General features: G+C 36.1%; 1 protein-coding gene and 1 long non-coding RNA gene across 11 annotated transcripts in view; one reads left to right on the plus strand and one right to left on the minus strand.

Moving 5' to 3' along the window:
- LOC144294967 (uncharacterized) overlaps positions 1–7,749 on the plus strand; it is a 53,615-nt gene extending 45,866 nt beyond the window's left edge. The window contains exon 4 of the long non-coding RNA XR_013362303.1: positions 6,008–7,749. This is a non-coding gene — a long non-coding RNA (uncharacterized LOC144294967). The remainder of the gene's footprint in view (positions 1–6,007) is intronic.
- Positions 1–19,994, minus strand: part of NARS2 (asparaginyl-tRNA synthetase 2, mitochondrial) — a 135,718-nt gene that overhangs the window by 43,019 nt on the left and 72,705 nt on the right. For all 10 annotated transcript variants that reach the window (XM_077867216.1, XM_077867211.1, XM_077867215.1 and 7 more), the window contains exons 7-9: positions 8,981–9,113; positions 4,720–4,818; positions 4,574–4,611 (exon numbers count right to left, since the gene is read on the minus strand). In XM_077867216.1, coding sequence (XP_077723342.1) covers positions 4,574–4,611; positions 4,720–4,818; positions 8,981–9,113 — 270 coding nt within the window. The remainder of the gene's footprint in view (positions 1–4,573; positions 4,612–4,719; positions 4,819–8,980; positions 9,114–19,994) is intronic.

Consider the following 19,994-nt stretch of genomic DNA (forward strand, 5'->3'; position numbering starts at 1 on the left):
TCTATCTGTACACTGAAGCTGCCTACTCAACATCTACAACTGGATGTCTGAATCTTAACATAATACATGAGGTTGATGATCCTGATGCCATCTCATTTGCCCCCAGACCTCTTGCAATTCTAATGGCTTTCCCAAGTTCAATTAATGGCCAACTCCATTTTTATAGCTGTATTAAGACAAAAGCTTAAAGTCACACTTGACTTCTCTCTCTTTCCCATTCTCAGCAAATCCTGTTTGCTCTATATTTAAAATATATCTAGAATAGAACAACTTCTTTCTACCTCTACTGCCACCATCCTGGCCTACAACAGTTAATTTTATGTGTCAGCTTGGCTGGGCTATGGTACTCAGATGTCTGTTTAAACATTCAAGAAGTTTCTGTGAAGGTGTTTCTGGATGAGACTGACATTTAAATCAGGGACTCTGAGTAGAGTATGTTACCCCCCATAATGTGAGTGGGCCACATTTAATCAGTTGGAGGCCTTAATAGGACAAAGACTGGCCTCTCCTAAGAAAGAGGGAACTCTGCCAGAAGAATGCCTTCATTCCAGCTGCCAACTCTTCCCTGAGTCTCTAGCCGGCTGACTACAGCATCAAATTTTGAACTCAAGAAGTCTCCACATTGTGAGATGGTTCCTTAAAAATAGATCTTTCTCTATATACATCATGTAGGTTCTGTTTCTCTGTATAAATCTAATACATGGTCCAAACCATCGTTAACTCTCACCCAGATGATATCCTGGGTTGATTTTCTGCTTTCACTCTTGTGCCTGCTCTCATTCTAAAGCCTGTTCTCAACTACCAGCCAGAGTGATCCTCTTAAAACTAATTGAGATCTTATCAGTCCTCTACAGAGCCCCTCAGTGGCTTCCCTACGTCACTCAAGCAAAACCCCAAATTCTTCACAGTGACCTGCAAGGCCCTACATGATTTTCCCACCTTCCACCTCCTTTCTTTAACTTCTATTTTCCTTTTCCCTTTTTCACTCCTCACTACTACCTGAACATATCAGGCAGCTCCAAATTCGAGACTCTTGTACTTGCTATTACCTCTGCCTAAAATATTCTTTTCCCACATAACCATACAGCTAATTCTCTTAACTGTCTTTAAATCTTTACTCAAAAATCATCTTAGGGAGATCTTCTCTGTCACACTATCTAAAACTTCTACTTAGGGGATCCCTGGATGGCATGGCAGTTTGGTGCCTGCCCTCGGCCAGGGCATGGTCCTGGGGACCTGGGATCGAGTCCCGCATCGGGCTCCCTGCGTGGAGCCTGCTTCTCCCTCTGCCTGTGTCTCTGCCTCTCTCTCTCTCTTTGTGTCTCTCATGAATAAATAAATAAAATCTTAAAAATAAAAAAATAAAATAAAACTTCTACTTCCTCACTCTTTTGTCTCATCTTCTTTCTCTTTTATGGGTTTCTTCCCCCTTAATACAACTCATTCTCACAGACTATAGGTTTTATTTATTATTCTTGTTTCTTATTATCACTCATCCCCCCCACCCCCATGTAAGCTCAATGAAGGCAGGGAATTTTATTTGCTTTGTTTTTGCTTTAAGACAGTTTTTTTTTTTTTTTTTTTTTTTTAGATTCTAGAACAAGCTTGGCACATTGTGTGTATTCAATATACACTTTTTTTTCAAGTTTTTATTTAAATTTCAGTTAGTTAACATACTCAATACACATGTAAGTGAAAGGAAAAAACCCCTCAAAAGCCTTTAGTTGTACTTCACTGCTTTTTGATTCTCTATCATAGGGCTCCCATTTCCTCTTTTTTCTGATCTCACATCTGTTGCCTTGCTATGATTCAGGCTCAATGACTCATCACTTTTAACTTGTAGCCTGAAGGTCTATACTGATTTCTGAAACTCAGCTTGGTCAAGTCTGCCAAGTTTGTCTTATTACCCTCCTCGAGGACAGGTTGAATTCTTGATTGTCCTAGAACAAAAACTTCCTAAACTTAATGACAGTAAGTGAAGAATGATACCAAATTATGTTCAGAAATAATTTTTCTATTCTTCTTAGTATCAAACTTACCTCCTTTACTCGCTGTAAATACATCAAGCCTTATATAAATTATACTATTTATGAAAAGACTGCTTATTGTTCTTTTTCCATATCAAGTATGTGTTTGTTTTATAATAAACAATAAACAATAAAATGGAATGCCTTATCTGATTAGTACAGTTAGTAGAATAAATAACCAGTCCAATATCAAGTACTACTTGTATAGGATTATAGTGGAAATGAAGGGACAACATATGTGTTATACTTAAAATACAGGTCTTTAGATTTTAAAAAGTGGCTAAAAAAACAGTTTAGAATATCTTATGAGACTTGAACAACTGAAGGTTAATAAAAAGAAGACTGAAACAGAGAAACTGACAGGCAGACATTACACATATGTATTTTAGATGTTTTTTAGATGACACAACGAATGGAAAGATATTCCATGCTCATGGACTGGAAAAACAAATACTGTTAAAATGTCCACACTACCCAAAGAAAGCTACAGATTTAATGTAATCCTTATTAAAATACCAATAGCAGAACTAGAGCAAACAATCCTAAAATTTGTATGGAACTACAAAAAACCCCAAATAGCCAAAGCAATCTTGAAAAGACGAACAAAATTGGAGGTATCACAATCCTAGATTTCAAGATAGACTACAAAGCTGTAGTAATCAAAATGTATAGTACTGGCACAAAAATAGACACATGGATCAATGGAACAGAACAGAGAGCCCAGAAATAAACACACAATAGTATGGTCAATTAATCTCTGAAAAAGCAGGAAAGACTATCTCCTAGAAAAAAGACAGTCTCTTCAACAAATGGTGTTGAGAAAATTAGACAGCTACATGCAAAAGAATGAAAGTGGATCATACTCTTACACTATACATAAAATAACTCAAAATGGATTAAGAACCTAAACGTAAGGCCTAAAACCATGAAAATCCTAGAAGAGAACACAGCGGTAATTTCTTTCACCTCAGCCACAGTAACACTTTTTTAGATATGTCTCCTGAGGCAAGGGAAACAACAAAAATAAACTATTGGGATAAAACCAAAATAAAAAGCTTCTGCACAGCAAAAGAAGCAATCAACAAAACTAAAAGATAACCTACTGAATGGGAGAAGATACTTGCACATGACATATCTGATAAAGGGTTAGTATCTATAATATATAAAGAACTGATACAACTCAATACCCAAAAAAATTTAAAAATGGGCATGAACAGACAATTCTCCAAAGAAGACATTCAGATGGCCAACAGACACATGAAAAGATGCTCAAATCACTAATCAGGGAAATGCAAATCAAAACTACAATGAGCTATCATCTTACATCTGTCAGAATGGCTAAAATAAAAAACACAAGAAACAACAAGTGTTGTAAGGATGTGGTGAAAAAGGAACCCTCATGCACTACTGGTGGGAATGCAAACTGGTGCAGCCACTGTGGAAAACAGCATGAAGGTTCCTCAAAAAATTAAACATAGAACTACCATATGAGCCAGTAATTCTACTAACTGGGTATTCACCCAAAAAAAATACAAAAAACTCATCTGAAAAGAATACATGCACCTCTATATGTTTATTACAGCATTATTTACCATAGCCAAACTATGGAAGCAGCCCAAGTGTCCACTGATAGATGAATGGAAAGGAAATGTGGTACACATACACAATGGAATATTATTCAGCCATAAGAAAGAATGAAATCTTGCCATTTGCAACAACATGGATGGAATCTAGAGTATAATCTTAAGTGAAATGTCAGAGAAAGACAACCTATGATTTCACTTATATGTAGAATTAATAAGAAAAGAAAAAAGAACAGAAAAGAAAAGAAAAAAGAAAAGAAAAAAACAGATGAATAAAAAAATAACGAGGCTCTTAACTACAGAGAATAACCAGAAGAGAGGTAAGGGGGAGGTTTAAATAAGTGAAGGGGATTAGGAGTCCACTTACCATGATAAACACTGACTAACATATAGAATTGTTGAATCACTATATTGTACACCTAAAACTAATATAACACCCTATGTTAATTATACTGGATTTAAAAGTTTTTTAAAAAAGATTTGATTTATTTAAGAGAGAGAGAGTGTGAGTGTGTGAGCAGACAAGGGGCAGGCAGACGGGGAGGGAGAGGGACAAGCGAAGCAGACTCTGCACTGAACTTAGAACTCGAGGCAGGGCTTGATCTCAGAATCCTGACATGACCTGAGCTGAAACCAACAGTCAGATGCTTAACTGACTGAGCCACCCAGACACCTCAAACTAAGTATTTTAATTGAGCCAAATTTTTATAACTAAAGTTAATATTAGTTTGAATTGTATTGCTTCAGTTAATAATTACTGTATTCATTTATCTTGCTATGATTTATTCATTTATTTATTCACAAAACATTGATTATCCACTGTATATAGATAAAAGAGCTAAAAAATACTTAAAACATGGGCCTTCTTTGTGATAAGTAGATACATAAACAAAATTTAATAAGTGTGATAAATACTATGATAAAGTATGAATAAAGTTCAGAGAAAGTATAATATCTACTTACATTAAAAAGTTGTTTTTTAGCATATGTTCTAATCTTTCCTTGGTAAGAAAAGAGAAAAAAAATTATTAAATGTAATTATATTTATTATATGTAACTAACATATTTAAAGAGTATATGTATTGGACTTTACCCACCAAACTAATTACCTTTTGGCCAGGAGCTATGAACTTGTGACAGAGTTCAACATCTTCAGGACAGTTTGAGAGAACCATCATTGTTGCAGTCTTAAAGAGCCCCTCCATGACCTAAGAGAAATGAGAGAATTGTCTGACTAGTAAGCTATTTTATATGAAAAACCTATTTAGAGTCTTGTAAGGACTGCTCTCCAGGTTTTAGCAGCTATAAATCCATTAGGCCTTTTAATCTCCAAATATACTGCTGCAAGTTAGTTCAGTTTTCCAGATTGATTAGGGGAGGCGGTGCATCTTCTTCCCAGAGTGGGTAAAAAAAAAAAAAGAAAGAAAGAAAAATGTACGAATCTGTTGTTAATAGTTTCAATAGTAGTACTGAAGTGGGATGTTAAATAAACAGCCAAAACTGACTAATGCCTCTCAAAACTGCAATATACTCACTTGTAGAATCAGAACAATAACAGTACCTAGCTTCCCAGGATTGTTGTGATAATTAAATGAGATAATCCATGTATAAGACTTAGCTTTAGTACCTGGCTCAGACCAGGACACAACAAACATTAGCTGTTGCAAAGAATGAGACACTTTGAAAAGTGCTTCATTCAGTAACTGGTAAATGAAAGTTGACTTTAAAATTAAAGGAGCAATGAGATAGATCTACATCTAAATATGTATATTTTTGCTTTGCTAAAGCATACAGTAAAATATTACACAAATCATGATCCAACACAAATCAGTATGCAAGAATGCATTCTACCAGGGGTTATCCATACACAACCCACACAAAAAAAAAAAAAAAAAAAAAACTTGTTAGAAGAAACTAAGTGATTGGAATGTAAGTGAAAATGTACTTGGAAAGTAAGTGATTGGAATGGAAAATATTTCTAATCAAAACTAAAATTTTTGGTTTGAAGTCAGTGAGATCCTCTTAGGCCCTCCTAAATACTGTACTCAGAAAGATAGACACACTCGGTAAGTACAAGCTGCCCCAGAGGCAGGGGTTTTCCCTTCCTCTCCTGCATCCCTGGTGTACCCTATCAAGTCTGGAGACACAGGGTGGAGCGCAAGCATCTACTGCACTAACTTAGTATAACCAGATACAGCAATGTACTTAATTACCAAGGAACATCCAGGCACATTTGTGTGTGTGTGTGTGTATGTATATGTACATATACATGTACATATGTACATGTACATACATGTACATATATAGTATTTATACATAGTATTTATATTTATGTATAGAATTTATATTTATTTTTATATATTTTGTATTTTCATATTCACATTATATTTTGTGTAGGAGTAAGGAATAACCTGATGAAAGAAGAGCAAAAGGAGGCCAAAAAATCTTTTACCTCGAGGCTATATTACCTTTGATCTGAGAGTCATGAGACAAATCACTAAATAACTGAATGATTTATGAAGGGTCATATCCTCAATCACTAAAAAAAAGCTGACACATTTGGGGAGCAAACAAAAACAAGAAGATTGGATACTAAGCCGGCACTGCTAGGGGCACAACACACCTATCTGTAAGATGAAGACTTTGACCACTGGGGTTGTTAAACTGGTATCTTTCATATGAACAGTAAATTTCCATTTGAAGAAGAAAATCATTGGCTTCTCTAACCTTGACTTTTAGACTATGCTCTATAAATATATTTGAAGAAAACAGAAACTTAACTGAAGGGTTAGCATAACCTTCAGATGTTTTAAAAAATATATTACTCAATGGCACTAAAATAGTAATATTTAATTGTTTATACTTTATGAGGGGAAAAATACTTTGTCATAAGATTCTGATTTAATATTTTCATCAAGATAATAATTTCCACAGAATGTAATTTATAGAAGGGAGAAAATTAAGAGAAGCAGATTACTTCTGGGGGGAGCATACCTTTTTTCTGCCTTTAAGAAAAAGTCTGTATTTCAATTAATTAAAAATCATTGAACAGTATATGCTGAGTACCACTCGATGGAATACTAAATACAAATTTTTTAGTTATAGAATATGTAATTATAATGTTTAATAAATTCTAACATAATTTGTGTCTTTGGAACTTTTCTCTGGTATTTACCTTGGGGCAGGAGAGACAGGGTCAAGGCAGAAACAGGAAGGAAAAGGGTGTGGTTCATTGCCTAAGTGAATGAATAATATTGAACTGGATGGTGGGCTGGTACCAAAAGCTGCTTAAGGAATTTTACTAACTCCTTGTGAGGCTCAGATCCTGAATCCCCACATTTTAGAAAAGAATTACTTGACAGTGTTACTATTGTCATTTTTGGCCGAGTAACTGTTGAGGGGGGAGGGACCTGTGCATTTTAGCATATTGAACGCATCCCTAGTCTTTACCCACTAGATGCTAGTAGCAACCACTCTCCCCTCTCCTCCATCCACTTCCTAGTTGGGACAACCAAAAATGTCCCCTGGGGGACACTGATCTAGAATAATCAGGGGGAGATGTTAAAGGGGTATATAAATGCAAACTGTAGTGTGTGGTCAGAACCCCTTTCAGGACCAAGAGCTTTATCCACTGGGAATATTAATTGCTGATGGCTCCTGATTGAGTCCCTCTTCAGGAAGTGGCCAGGCCAAGAGTGCTATCCTACCCAAGAATATGCCTCTTCCCAAGGCTGGCCCATGTCAGGTAACTGCTTGCTGGGGGAAGAACAAAGACCTTCCCCCTTCCCCTTCTATGGGACAACGATGAAGGACCATTCCAGATCCAAAATTCCTCAAAGAATGAGCTAAGGCCTCTGTACATTCATCATAGTTCAACTTTTCTATCAGTGCTTTCTTCCTTTCCTTACAGATGTTATTCTCTAGAGAATTCCCCAATAATCCCCCCAACCCCCAAATCTCTGCTTTAGAGTTTGTTTACTAGGAAATCCAACCAAGACAGGATAATAAAATAGTAAGTCCATTCTAGTTGATGATATATGTGGTATTTATGTTTTAAGTGGAATTGGGTCATTTACCAGGTAAGAGTAGAAAGATACAAAAGGAATAGAAGTGAGAGGTGATGAAAATTGTTAAAATAAACATCCTGTGGGATCCCTGGGTGGCACAGCGGTTTGGTGCCTGCCTTTGGCCCAGGGCGCGATCCTGAAGACCCGGGATCGAATCCCACGTCGGGCTCCCAGTGCATGGAGCCTGCTTCTCCCTCTGCCTGTGTCTCTGCCTCTCTCTCTCTCTCTGTGTGACTATCATAAATAAATAAAAATTAAAAAAAAATAAATAAACATCCTGTGATTCAAACACAAACTAAGATATTAATGGTACTGGATGGAGAATTCCTAATACCAGCCAATAATTTCTGGGTACAAAGTGCCATAAACTGTTCTTTGTGCCATATGGCACATATTGCATATGGCAATAATCTCATAAAATATATGTATATATATATATGTAATAATATATATATTCTGTATAATTTCTGAACTACTCTATAAAGTAGGAACTATTATTCTTATTTTCCTTGTCTGAGGTCACATAGCAAATAACTGGTGAAGCTAAAAAATTCCTGGTCCATCCAACTTCAGAGTTTCTGTGCTCTATCTGGATTATGGCCCCAGCTTCCTAAAGGATTCTCACCCTATTTTTATCCCCCTCTGAATCATTTTTTATATTGTTACTAGAGAGATGTTTTTAAACTATAATCAAGCATAGCCTTTCCCAACTGAGAACTGTTTTACTTTCTAAACTACTTAGCATGACATTTACAAAGTCTTTCTTTCAAGATCTGACTCTAGACTATCTTTCTGGCCTTACTTCTTGCCCCCAAAACAGAGCTCTGATGGTTCCTGTAGATTCTATAGCTATGTAGATATTTCTCTAACTATAAAGATGTTTCATTTATTTGCATAACAAATTATAAGAGCTACTATTTTTTTTTTAAGAGCTACTATTTACTGAGCTTGCTATATGCCAGGCCCAATAGTAGATGCTTTACATTTTACATACATTATTTCATTTACTCCTCCCAATAATCTTATAAAATAGTTACTATTATTTTAATTTTATAGTTGAGAAAGCTAAAGATCACCAATATTCAGTAACACCCAAACAAAAGTAATGGCAGAGTTGGGATATGAATTTAAATCTATCTGACTCTTATACTTTAAAGGGATTCAGTAGATGTTTATCACATTAAGTAGTTCTCCATCTTCTTCACTCCACTAACATCTGTAACGCACAGATGTCCAAGGTAAAAATGTATACAGAAGCATTTTAATGTCATAGATATCTGTTATGACAGTATTATGTACCTACCTGCATGAGATCTTGAAGACTCTCAACAAAAGAAATCTCTGCTTCTACCATATAAAACTCTGCCAGGTGTCTCCGGCTCTGAGAATTCTCTGCTCGAAATGTTGGACCAAAGGTAAACACTTGAGTAAAAGCTCTGCAATTCAAGATTAAAAATATAAAAATAGGATTCACATGATTAACCTTAAGTATTTAAAACTCAGTATACTCCTAAGGAAAAAAAAAGTTTTGTGCCTTTGTCTCGTCCACAAATCTCCACATATTAGCTGCTATATTTCTCTAATGGGTGATAATAATAGTTTCATTAAAAATGTTACATTTATAGAAACCATTTTATCCCAAAGGAATTTGCAAATGCTTTACAAACCCTATGGCTTACTAAATATAGAATTATAACCACTTCTGGGTGCACTCTACTGCAGCTGCCTTAAACAGCAGGCAACTACATTTCACAGCAATCAAGAACAAAGTAAAGGAAAAATACCACAGCCCGACAAGGTTCACAGACAATCTATACAGTAACAGTTAAAACTAGAATTTCACATGGATAGAGTATGCTAATTATTTTTTAAAAATATGTGGGAAAGGAGTGTCAGATGTGTATGATGATTTGCCTTGTTTGAAGCCTACTTGAGTCCTTCACAACCACCCAAGTGTTTTAATGAATGCTGAATGACCCCTGAAACTTGGAGGTGAGGATGGATTTTGAAGAACTGTCTACTTTATTCTGTGGTGTTCAAGAGAATAGCTCATAGCTCTACAATCCAAATAGTGGAGGAAAATCTTACTTTTCAATTTCTGCAGAAAAGCAGATACCACATCTTTGTTCTTGAACACTTATCATCTCCCTCCTTTGGAATCAGGGGACCAACTGGGATTAGATCAAACATAAATGAAATAATGAGTATTTCCTGAGGACTATCTAATCTTTGAATTTTAAGGTTTTGTTAGAACAAAACAAGAGGTTTGGGGCTCCTGAGCTATTATCCTGAGCACTCTTCATTTGACTGGCATCAGTCAAATTACATTAAGATCAGAAAACAGTGTAGAAAACAGATTGTGGATATATATACCAGTTGGGCTTTATATTGTTGTTAAGTAAAGATACTTTGGGAAATGAACAGTAAAACAATGATAGTGGAAATCAAGAGATTTGTTTTTTCTTTCAAAAGGCTATTTTAGTTAAGGCCTAGTTGGTAAGAAGCTTAGGAATTTATGTTTTGGTTCTACAGCTACCTTCCTGAGACCATAATCAGTTAACCTCTGAGAACTTTAGTTTTTAATGGAAAAATAAACAATATGAACTCAAAAATATTACTATGGTAACTTCTCTGCTGAGATTCAGATCCAGACGTGTCTGCTAGAATGTTCCTGAAAACACTGACCTACGTTAATGCAGAATGAAAACCCTAGTCTGCTCCCAAAACAAACAAAAAACAAAACAAGAAACAATCCTTCTTTTCCTTTTTCATTTTTTCCCAGTTCTATTATATTCAGTTACGGTATGCCATCACCCAAACCAGGTCTTCCACTGCTCACACTTTCCATATCATGTTGATCACAAAATCATATTGTTTACACATAGGAAAACTCTCTCAAATCTAGAGATTTTTTTTTTAATCTACACAAGTACGGTCTTACTGTAAACTCTTGTGTTTTGCTTAGAGAACTACAGCAACTTTTTACCTGGTGCCTGCCACTTGTCTTTCTTCCTCTAGCCCTAAACTATTAATAGTTTTTAAACTCAAGTCTGATTTTATCAGCCATAATTCAAAAGTCTTCAATGACTTCCTACTGCTCAAATGATAAACTTCAAACTCCTAACTTTGACTCACTTTCCTTCATATTTCTCTAGTTACACTGAAGATACTCCCCTCACACAGCTTGCCAGGATAAGCCTTTAGGCCTTTGCTAGGCTGCTCCTTGCCTCTAACGACCATTCCTAGCTTCTCTCTCTCCAAATGGCAAATTCTCATCTATCCTTCAAGACTTGGCTCAAATGCCATCTTCTTTTTGTAACCTTACCATACACCCCCAAATTTACTGTTCTCTCCTTTATATGACTATGACATTTTGTTCGTATATTCATTATATATTCTGTATCACTTTGAAATGCAATTATATACGTCTGTATCTTTCTCCCCCCCCCCCCAATAAACTATGAAATTTTCCAGAGCAGGAATCATGTTTTATTCATACTTAGATCTCCAGTGCCTAAGATAAAACAGGTGCTCATGCTGAATGAATGAGTACTAATGATGATGACAGGCTTTCTCGGTTGTAAACTGGAAAAGTACAGCATCCTCACAAACAGTAACATTACAAATAATGTACAGAAAAAATACTCAGATATGTTTTACGGTGGCTGTTACTTAGAACCTAAAATAGGTCAAACAACCTACGCCTGTTCCAAACAATAAATTAAAAAATTATAAGGCCCTGAGCTTCCAATCTGTAACTATGCTATCTTTAGGTAGGTTGGCAATAGTATATCTACATAAATGAATTGACATTTCTGGGACTGCATTACAAAAAACTGTATATACAGATGTTCACTAACAACAAGGATATTTTTATTGAGATTTTCCTGAGCAAAATCAGAAACTAGGGGGGGGCATAGGTGAAATTTACTTAGGGGGCTCTGAGGGAGGCTTTCAAGAAATGGACAGTGATCTTCCTGAAATACAAGGAAAGCCAATGAGCCTGCTGCTCAAAAGAGATATTTATATTAAGAAACAAGTTACAGAGAAAACAGTGGTTTCTAAAAAGAACTATAAATTCAAGTCACAAAGCCATCTGCTTCTCACATGGCCATTCTATGTAGGGTGCTCAAAGATGAGTAGCAATAGGGATGTTTAGTTTCACAATGGGTAATAATTTTTTCTAGCAATGCAAGGTAAGCTCTCTAGTATAAAATAATGAGGGTCACAGATTTTCATTTTAAGAATTGGGCTCTGACTGAGGTATCCAAGAGTTAAGTATTATTATAATAGGATAAGTAAAAACTGAAGGCCATGGTGCTTCCTCTGAATTAATAAAAAGATAAAATGAACTGAAAAGTATGTTAAAAACATTCCTAATTCAGCATCTGGTCTTTAAACAGATGAATATTTAAAGCAGCTGATAATGAACATCATATGCCAGTGCCCAGTATTCTATGATAAAGCAGAGATAGCATTTGTAGCAGCAGAGATGGTCACTCCATCAGAAGTGCTCCTCATGCGCCAGGCATGAGTTGTGAGAACCTCAAAGTTAACTCCTTTAAAGTTAACTCAATTAAGTATGTATTGTTACTTCTATTTCTCAGGCTAAGACATGGAAATTCAGAGAGGTTAAGAAGTTTTCTTCCCCCAAGGTACACAGTCACAGCCCAGTAAGTGTAGAGGCCATATTCAAATCCAGATCTTACTCTAGTGGTCACAGTCTTTATCATGATATGAAAATACTGATGTTCATAACTGAACACTGACAAAACTGGGGAATTAGAAAGAAAACTTTGTAATGTACCTTCCACCGTTCTCAAAGATAGGGCATAATTACCTTCTTTATGAATAGCTTATTTGTTTTATGTGTTAAAATTATAGCTTACTAAGGGTATACTGCCTTCATGTAAATAATGAGAATGATAAATTTCCATCAATATTTTATAACCTTAAGAGAGTCACTTAGCCTGTCTGGTTTTCAAATTCTTACATGAGTGGGAGACGAGGGCAGCTTGGCATTAATCTCTAGTGTCTTTTACAACAATTTTGTTCGTAGGCCCGTGTGAAATCATTCTTATTTTAATTTATGCTGACTTCTTCTTTTCTGTCTTCCACAGACATGAAAGCCATTTGCAGCAAGGCTTGGACTAACCAATATTTAAAATAAGATCTGAGAATAAGGCCACTTCTAAAATAAGATAGAAAACCAGGTGAAAGGCCAGCACTGCTGTGAGAAGCAACCAGCAGAAAAAGAAAACACTCACCACTAAAAAGCATTCTTGTGCCAGATTATGGAGAGAGGCAAACTATATAAGGAAAGTCCATGAGCTTGGAGTTGATGTTTAAGATAACAAAAGTACATTCAACACACATCAACCAAGTTAATTACAAAAATGGCTTTTTAAAATAAATAAAGTTACTCCCACCCAAAAGTTCTACAAAGGTCATTTTATCCCTTCAGCGGAGTTTTATGAAGCTCTAAACTGGCAAATGGATTACTATAAAATGGTCACTGATTGTTTGGCCATTTATTTTTTCTGGCCCTTAAATTCAAGAGCTAATCTTTCTATTTTGAAAGAGTAGAGGAATTACTGTTCTTTAGCTGGAGAAGAACTTACTCAGCATAAGGTGGATCAGCAACTTTCCCTAAGGCCATCACTCCCAACTTCCTATCACTCCTCTGCTGTCAGTTCAGTAAACATTCATTGAACTGAACTGAACTCACAGCTCTAAACTACCTTTTGAAACAGTCTTTGTCCAGTGGCATTCCCATCTTTTGGAAAATAATCATTTTTTTTCCCCACTGCTTTGAATCCACTGGATTATCAATACTGTCACATACTTGTCATTATTTCTATAAAGCAGACTCCAGGCATCTCCTTTTTGGCTCTTCCCTATTCCTCTAACCATCCTACAAATGCTTGGTGGAAGGGGATAAGACATAGCTCTCACCATTTCAACCATTCATGTCAAGATGCCCTAAGGAGGATACATCTACTTATTCTCTACCATCATTGCTCAGCATTTCTGAAAAATTAATTTTTTTAACATGGTCTAAATATTTGATCTGGAACATGGAGTTTGAGGCCCAAACAAAATTTAATCTTAACTGTATAATGAGATTTGAAGATTAATAGAGTCTGACAACAATCCTGCTAAAGGAGTGGAGGCTTAGCTACTCTTCTCTGAGAAGATAAAATGTGAACCGGGGGAAAGACATTTCAGAACAGGGAATAAGAAGCACACAGGCTCTAGGGTAGGAATGAACCTGATATGTTTAAAGAACAAAAGTAGGTCAGCATTAAGGTGAATGGTCAGAGGTCAATGAGGTGGGAAGGGATTTTTAGGGTTCCTTATAAGCCATGGTAATAACCCTATTATTACCATGAATCTTTGATTTCCTTTGATTCTCCTTGGAAGATTCTCTCCTCTTGAAATATTTAACACTGTTGTTAAAAATCCTAGTTTTCCTCCTATTTATTTGATATCCATCTCTGGCTTCTTCTACATTCTACTCTGTTAGGTAAACACTAGAATTCCTCAAAACTTATTGCCTAGGCCCTCTTCTTTTCTCACTGTATACATTCTCTCTAAATGATCTCACCTCAGCCAACAACTTCAATTAACTACCTACTGGTACACAATTCACACATTTGTATCTCCTGCCTAGCTGTCTTCTCTAAGCTCCAAAAGCATGTTATCATCTATTCCATTGATCCTTTCACTTGTCACAAATGGAACTCATGCCTTCCCCTATCCCCACTTTGGCTTCAGTCTTCTTCCAAATTTCTGAGGTCAATCCTCCCATGAGGCTCTTTTTTTCCCCCTAAAGATTTTATTTATTTATTTGAGAGAGAGCGAGAGAAAGAGAGAGAGGGGGGAGCAGGAGGAGGGGCATAGGGAGAGGGAGAAGCAGACTCCCCACTGAGCAGGAAGCCTGCCACTGGGCTCCATCCCAGGACTCTGGGATCATGACCTGAGCCTTTTAGGCTCTTTTCAATAACACTACGTACTACTGTTCATAGCACCTTTTAAAATTAAAAATAAATAAAAAAATTAAAATAAAGAAGAAATGTATAGATGTGATCATTTGTTTAATGTCTGTCCATCTCCTTCATTAAACTGTAGATTTCATGACTTTATCTATATTTTAGTATCCTTAGCCTTATCCCAGTGCCCAACACACACTAGACAAGTACTATTTGTCAAATAAGCAAATAACTTATTTTTTATAAAATATGCTGAAAAAAAAAAAAAGAATTAAAATATGCTGATCCACAAACTGATTTCTGAAACAGCACTGGAATGGAGGGCGAGGATAGAGGAGTAAGAAGAGGAAGACAGTAACAGAATACAAATTACTAAGCAAAAAAATCTGCTATTCTTTGAAATAATTTTTCACAGAAGAAACTATGAGATAGAGAATCAGTTTTTTGAAAAGCGACTGCCCACATAGGAGTTTTTACTCTGTAGGCAGCCAGCAAATTTTTGAAAAGGACTAGACCTGTGAACTTCTCTAATTAGCAAAGATTTTATTTCTTGATGAATCGAAATATTATCACATGAAAAAAATTACCCTAAGTCTTATTCTATATAAACAAAGCAGCACCTAAGTTTTTGGCTTTTGTAAGAGAGGATACTAACAAATTAAAGCAGTTATTCCACTTCATCATTCCTGCAATGATGGGCTCTTCAGAGGACTGACTGGATATGACGTCTTAGAAAAATAAGGTTTTTGTAAAGGGTCACAATTTGTGGACTATTCTAACTGAATATCTATCCTTATATTTTAATAAGACGTTAAATCACTTTTCCAAAAGAGATTACCATTTTGTCAACTGCATCTATTCATGTCTAGATCATTTCTCTTATACTTCTCATATTTAACAGTCCTTATAATGAGGATCACTAAAGAGAACAATATGTCAGTACGTGCACCACATGGTATTTATATATTATTTAAATCTACAAAGATTTCAAAGGTTATCTTTTTGAGGCCTGATGCTAGAGGTGGATGAGTCATCATGGCATTGAACTATCAACCATTTCCTGTACAGATGACCCTTACTTTTTTAAAGTTATGGTAATGATTAAGAACGTGTACTCTAAAGATTTAAATTGAAATCCTGGCTCTTTCACTTATAAACTAGTCAAGTTAACTTCTTTGAGACTAAATTTCTCCATCTGAAAATGAGGTTAAATACATATATGTCATGGAGTTGTTATAAAGATAAAATGATAGGGGTACCTGGGTGGCTCAGTGGTTGAGCGTCTGCCTTTGGCTTGGGTCATGATCCCAGGGTCCTGGGATTGAGTCCTCTAACGGGCTCCCTGCAGGGAGCCTGCTTTTCCTTCTGCCTATGTCTCTGCCTCTCTCTCTCTCTGTCTCTCATGCATTAAAACAAAAAGATAAAATGATAAAATGAAACAAAATATATGAAAAGCTTACTAATATTAACTAAACAGTAAGTGCCCAACAAATAGATAATAGTGTTTTTGCTTCTTTTCTCCCCTCAAAGGTCTATAGTTCTCATTTGGCTGGTCTCCAGACCTTTTTATACTTTTTTTTTTTTTTTTTTAAGATTTTATTTACTTATTCATGAAAGACACAGAGGCAGAGGCACAGACACAGGCAGAGGGAGAAGCATGCTCCCCATAGGGAGTCCAATGCAGGACTAGATCCCAGGGCCCCTGGATCATGCCCCCAAGCTGAAGGCAGAAGCCCAACTGCTAAGCCACCCAGGCATCCCTATACTTTCAATTACTGAAGATTTCAAAGAGATTTCATTTACGTAGGTTATATCTACCAGTGTGTACCATTAAAACTGAGAAATTTTAAAAACTGTATTAGCTGATTTAAAAACAATGATAAACCCATTATAAGTCATAAAGAAGAATTTTTAAGAATTCGTAATAGTGGTACTATTTCATTTACATTTTTGTAAATCTCTTTCATATCTGGCCTAATAGAAGGCATCTGGATTCTCATACCTGCTTATGCATTCAATCGGCTATGCTATCACGTCATGAAGACTCTGGAAAACTTCTATGTGCACTCATAAGAAAATGAGAATGAAAAAGGCAAATACTATCTTAATATTGTTATGAAAACAGTTTTAATCCCAAAGAACTCCCCTGAAAGGATTCAGGAGGCCTCAGGGATCCCTAGACCAAGCTTTGAGAACCACTATCTTAGGCAATGGTTCTTAACGAGAAGTATTAATTCTGGGCGTTACCTCTGGAAACCCCCATTCAGAAAATCTAGGGAAGGTACGGACCATAAGTATATTTAAAAGTTCCATAAGTAATTATTATGTGAACCCCTTATTAGGAATCACTACTCTAAAAAAATGTTTAGATTCCCTAATCAATATCCCTTTCAGAAAGCCCTTGATAACCAAAAGTTTTAAATGAACAGTAACGTGTGTTGGTGAGGACATGGAGAAACTCCTCACACACTGTTGGTGGGAATGTAAAATTGTGCAGCTGCTGTGGAAAAGTTTGGTGATCCTTCAAAAAGTTAAATATAGAACTATCATATGACCAGCAATTCTACCTCTGAGTATATACTCCAAAGAAATGAAAATGGTGTTAAAGCAAAACCTTGTACACGAATGTTCAGAGCAACATTATTCATAGTAGCCAAAAAGTAGAAAAAAACCTCAAATATATGTTAACACACTAATGGAAAAACAAATGAGATATATCCATATAATGGAATACTATTCAGCCAGAAAGAAGAATGAAGTACTAATTATACCTCCACAATACGGATAAATCTTGAAAATATTATGCTGAAATTAAAGGAGGCAGACACAAAAAGCCATATATTGTATGATTTCGTATCTCTGAAATATCCAGAACAGGCAAAAATATAGAGACAGAAAGCAAAAGAGTGAAGGGCTAGGGAGGAGGAATAGTGACTGCTGTGTGGGTATGGGATTTCATTTTGTGGTGATAAAAATGTTCTGGAACTAGATAGTGGTGTTGGTTACACCATGTCACTAATAGTAAACTTCTTGTTATGTGCATTTTATCACAATAAAAAAAATCTCTAAAGTTTATTGGAAATGAATTGAGGCACTTCATATGTTTAATTTTATCCTTGCTACCCCCACAAAACACTATATAATAAGGTCATCTTATTCTTGGTGGCTGTTTCTGACTCACCTTTCATCCACTTGCAATCTCTGAAACTGCCCCTTCCTACTACTTATGGCTGCTCTTTTCTATCTTATGCTTTCCTATACCTACCGTCCCTTCTTAGTGAAAGGGAATGTTCATTTATAAGCATTCATGGTCAATCAGGACATCTTTTCATTTCATTTTAGATTACAAAAAAATGATAACACATCCAATATACTTTATAGCTCTCTTTACGACCCCTTTTGCTCAGGCTCAGGCATTTACCAAAAAGGACTTCTTTTGTGGCATGCTTCTTTCCCCGCACTTCCCTTAGCTACTCTCAGGTCCAGAGCTGTTGTGGAATACTGGATTCTAAAAGGCTGGACTTGAGGAAAAGGAAGCCTCGTTGTAAATGCTTAAATGGCTTACAGCAGGGGTTCTACAACTTTAGCATGCATTAGACTCACCTGGGACTTGTTAAAATACAGCTGCTGGACCCCACACTCAGAGTTTCTACTTCAGTAGGTCTTAGGGTAGGCCTAAGAGTTTATATTTCTATAAGTTCCTAGGTGATGCTGATGTTGCTGGTCCAAGGACAACACTTTGAGGACAACTGATCTATAGTGGTTTTCAATCTTGGCTTATAAAATAACTTACATACTTCAAGTACAACTACGAGGCCCAGTCCCACCCCCAGACCAAATAAATCTGCTTTTCTGGGGTGTGAGCTGAAATGTGATGAATCCATATTTTTTAAAAAGGTGCTCCAAGACATTCTAATGGATAGCTAAGAGTTGAGAACCACTGATCTAGATCTTCTAATTACCAATTATAATGCAAAGTAAAAGGGACAAATAATTGATATAAAGGTATCATTTCACAAAAGGTACCATCTACATAAGAGCTACGGACTATGAATGAAGTAAGACATTTCTGGTATTTTTGACTGACTCCCAATCAGAACTTGTTTCATGAACTCAAAAGTATAAAAGGACCATGGCAGACAAGAAACTGAGGCAAGATGCTTTTAAAGGAGTACTTAGTTTATCAGAAATAATCCAAAAACACCCCTCTATTTCTCAGCATTCATTTTTCCTGAATTCTAGAAGAGGAAGAAGAAAGAGGGAGGAAACAGGGAAGAGGATGGGGGAGGGGAGAAGAGAAGACAAAGAATAGAGAAATACCCATTTGGACCTGCAGTAAGTCTTTCCCACGTGTACCAAGTGACATATACAGGGATTTCACAGCTACACGGTAATGCACTAGCAAACCACTAGGAAAAAAATATCCATCAGTAATAAAATAGATGATCTGTGGCATATTCATACAAAGGAATATCCCGTGATAGTGAAAATGAATAGACTACACAACATGAACATAATGTAACAATGTCGATGCTATTAGGAATATAATGTTAAATGAATAAAGAAGTCAGAGAATACATATAGATGAGTCTATTCATATAAAATTCAAGAAATTATAAAACTAAAAAAATGGATTGTTTATGAATATATGTGATGAAACTACAAAGAAGGGATGCCTGGGTGGTTCAGTGGTTGAGTGTCTGCCTTCAGCTAAGGGAGTGATCCCAGGGTCCAGGATTGAGTCTTGCATCGGACTCCTTGCAGGGAGCCTGCTTCTCCCTCTGCCAAGGTTTCTGCCTCTCTCTCTGTGTCTCTTGTGAATAAATAAAATCTTAAAAAGAAAAAAGAAACTATAAAGAAAAAAATGATAAATACAAAATTGAGGCTAGTTCTTATGGGAAGGCAAGGGTAAAGTAGTACAGGAGACTAAAGAAATATTTTGGGAAGACAGGGGTGGTAAATGTATCATTATTCTTTATACTTTATATATATAGCTGCTTGAAAAGGAATTTTGTGTCCATGTGATATTTAGACACCAAAAAAGATACAGGATGGACAAGCCAATGGAATACAATAAAAAATAAAATGACAAAATTAGACTAAAATTAAAGGTTAGGCATTGGCTTCAGAGCCCAAAACACCTTACCAGGACACCACTCAGTTCTTCATGCTTCCTACCTTTCCCTTCTATCCATTCAATAGTACTCAACAAATATTAACATACCCTGTGTACCTACATTTGCCCAGCATTATTACTATGCTAAGGGCAACAGAAACCTTCTAACAGTGTATGACATGGTGACTCCAATGCTTTACAATCTGAAT

The sequence above is a fragment of the Canis aureus genome, chromosome 23 (assembly GCF_053574225.1).
Source record: "Canis aureus isolate CA01 chromosome 23, VMU_Caureus_v.1.0, whole genome shotgun sequence".
NCBI classification, from domain to species: Eukaryota; Metazoa; Chordata; class Mammalia; order Carnivora; family Canidae; genus Canis; species Canis aureus.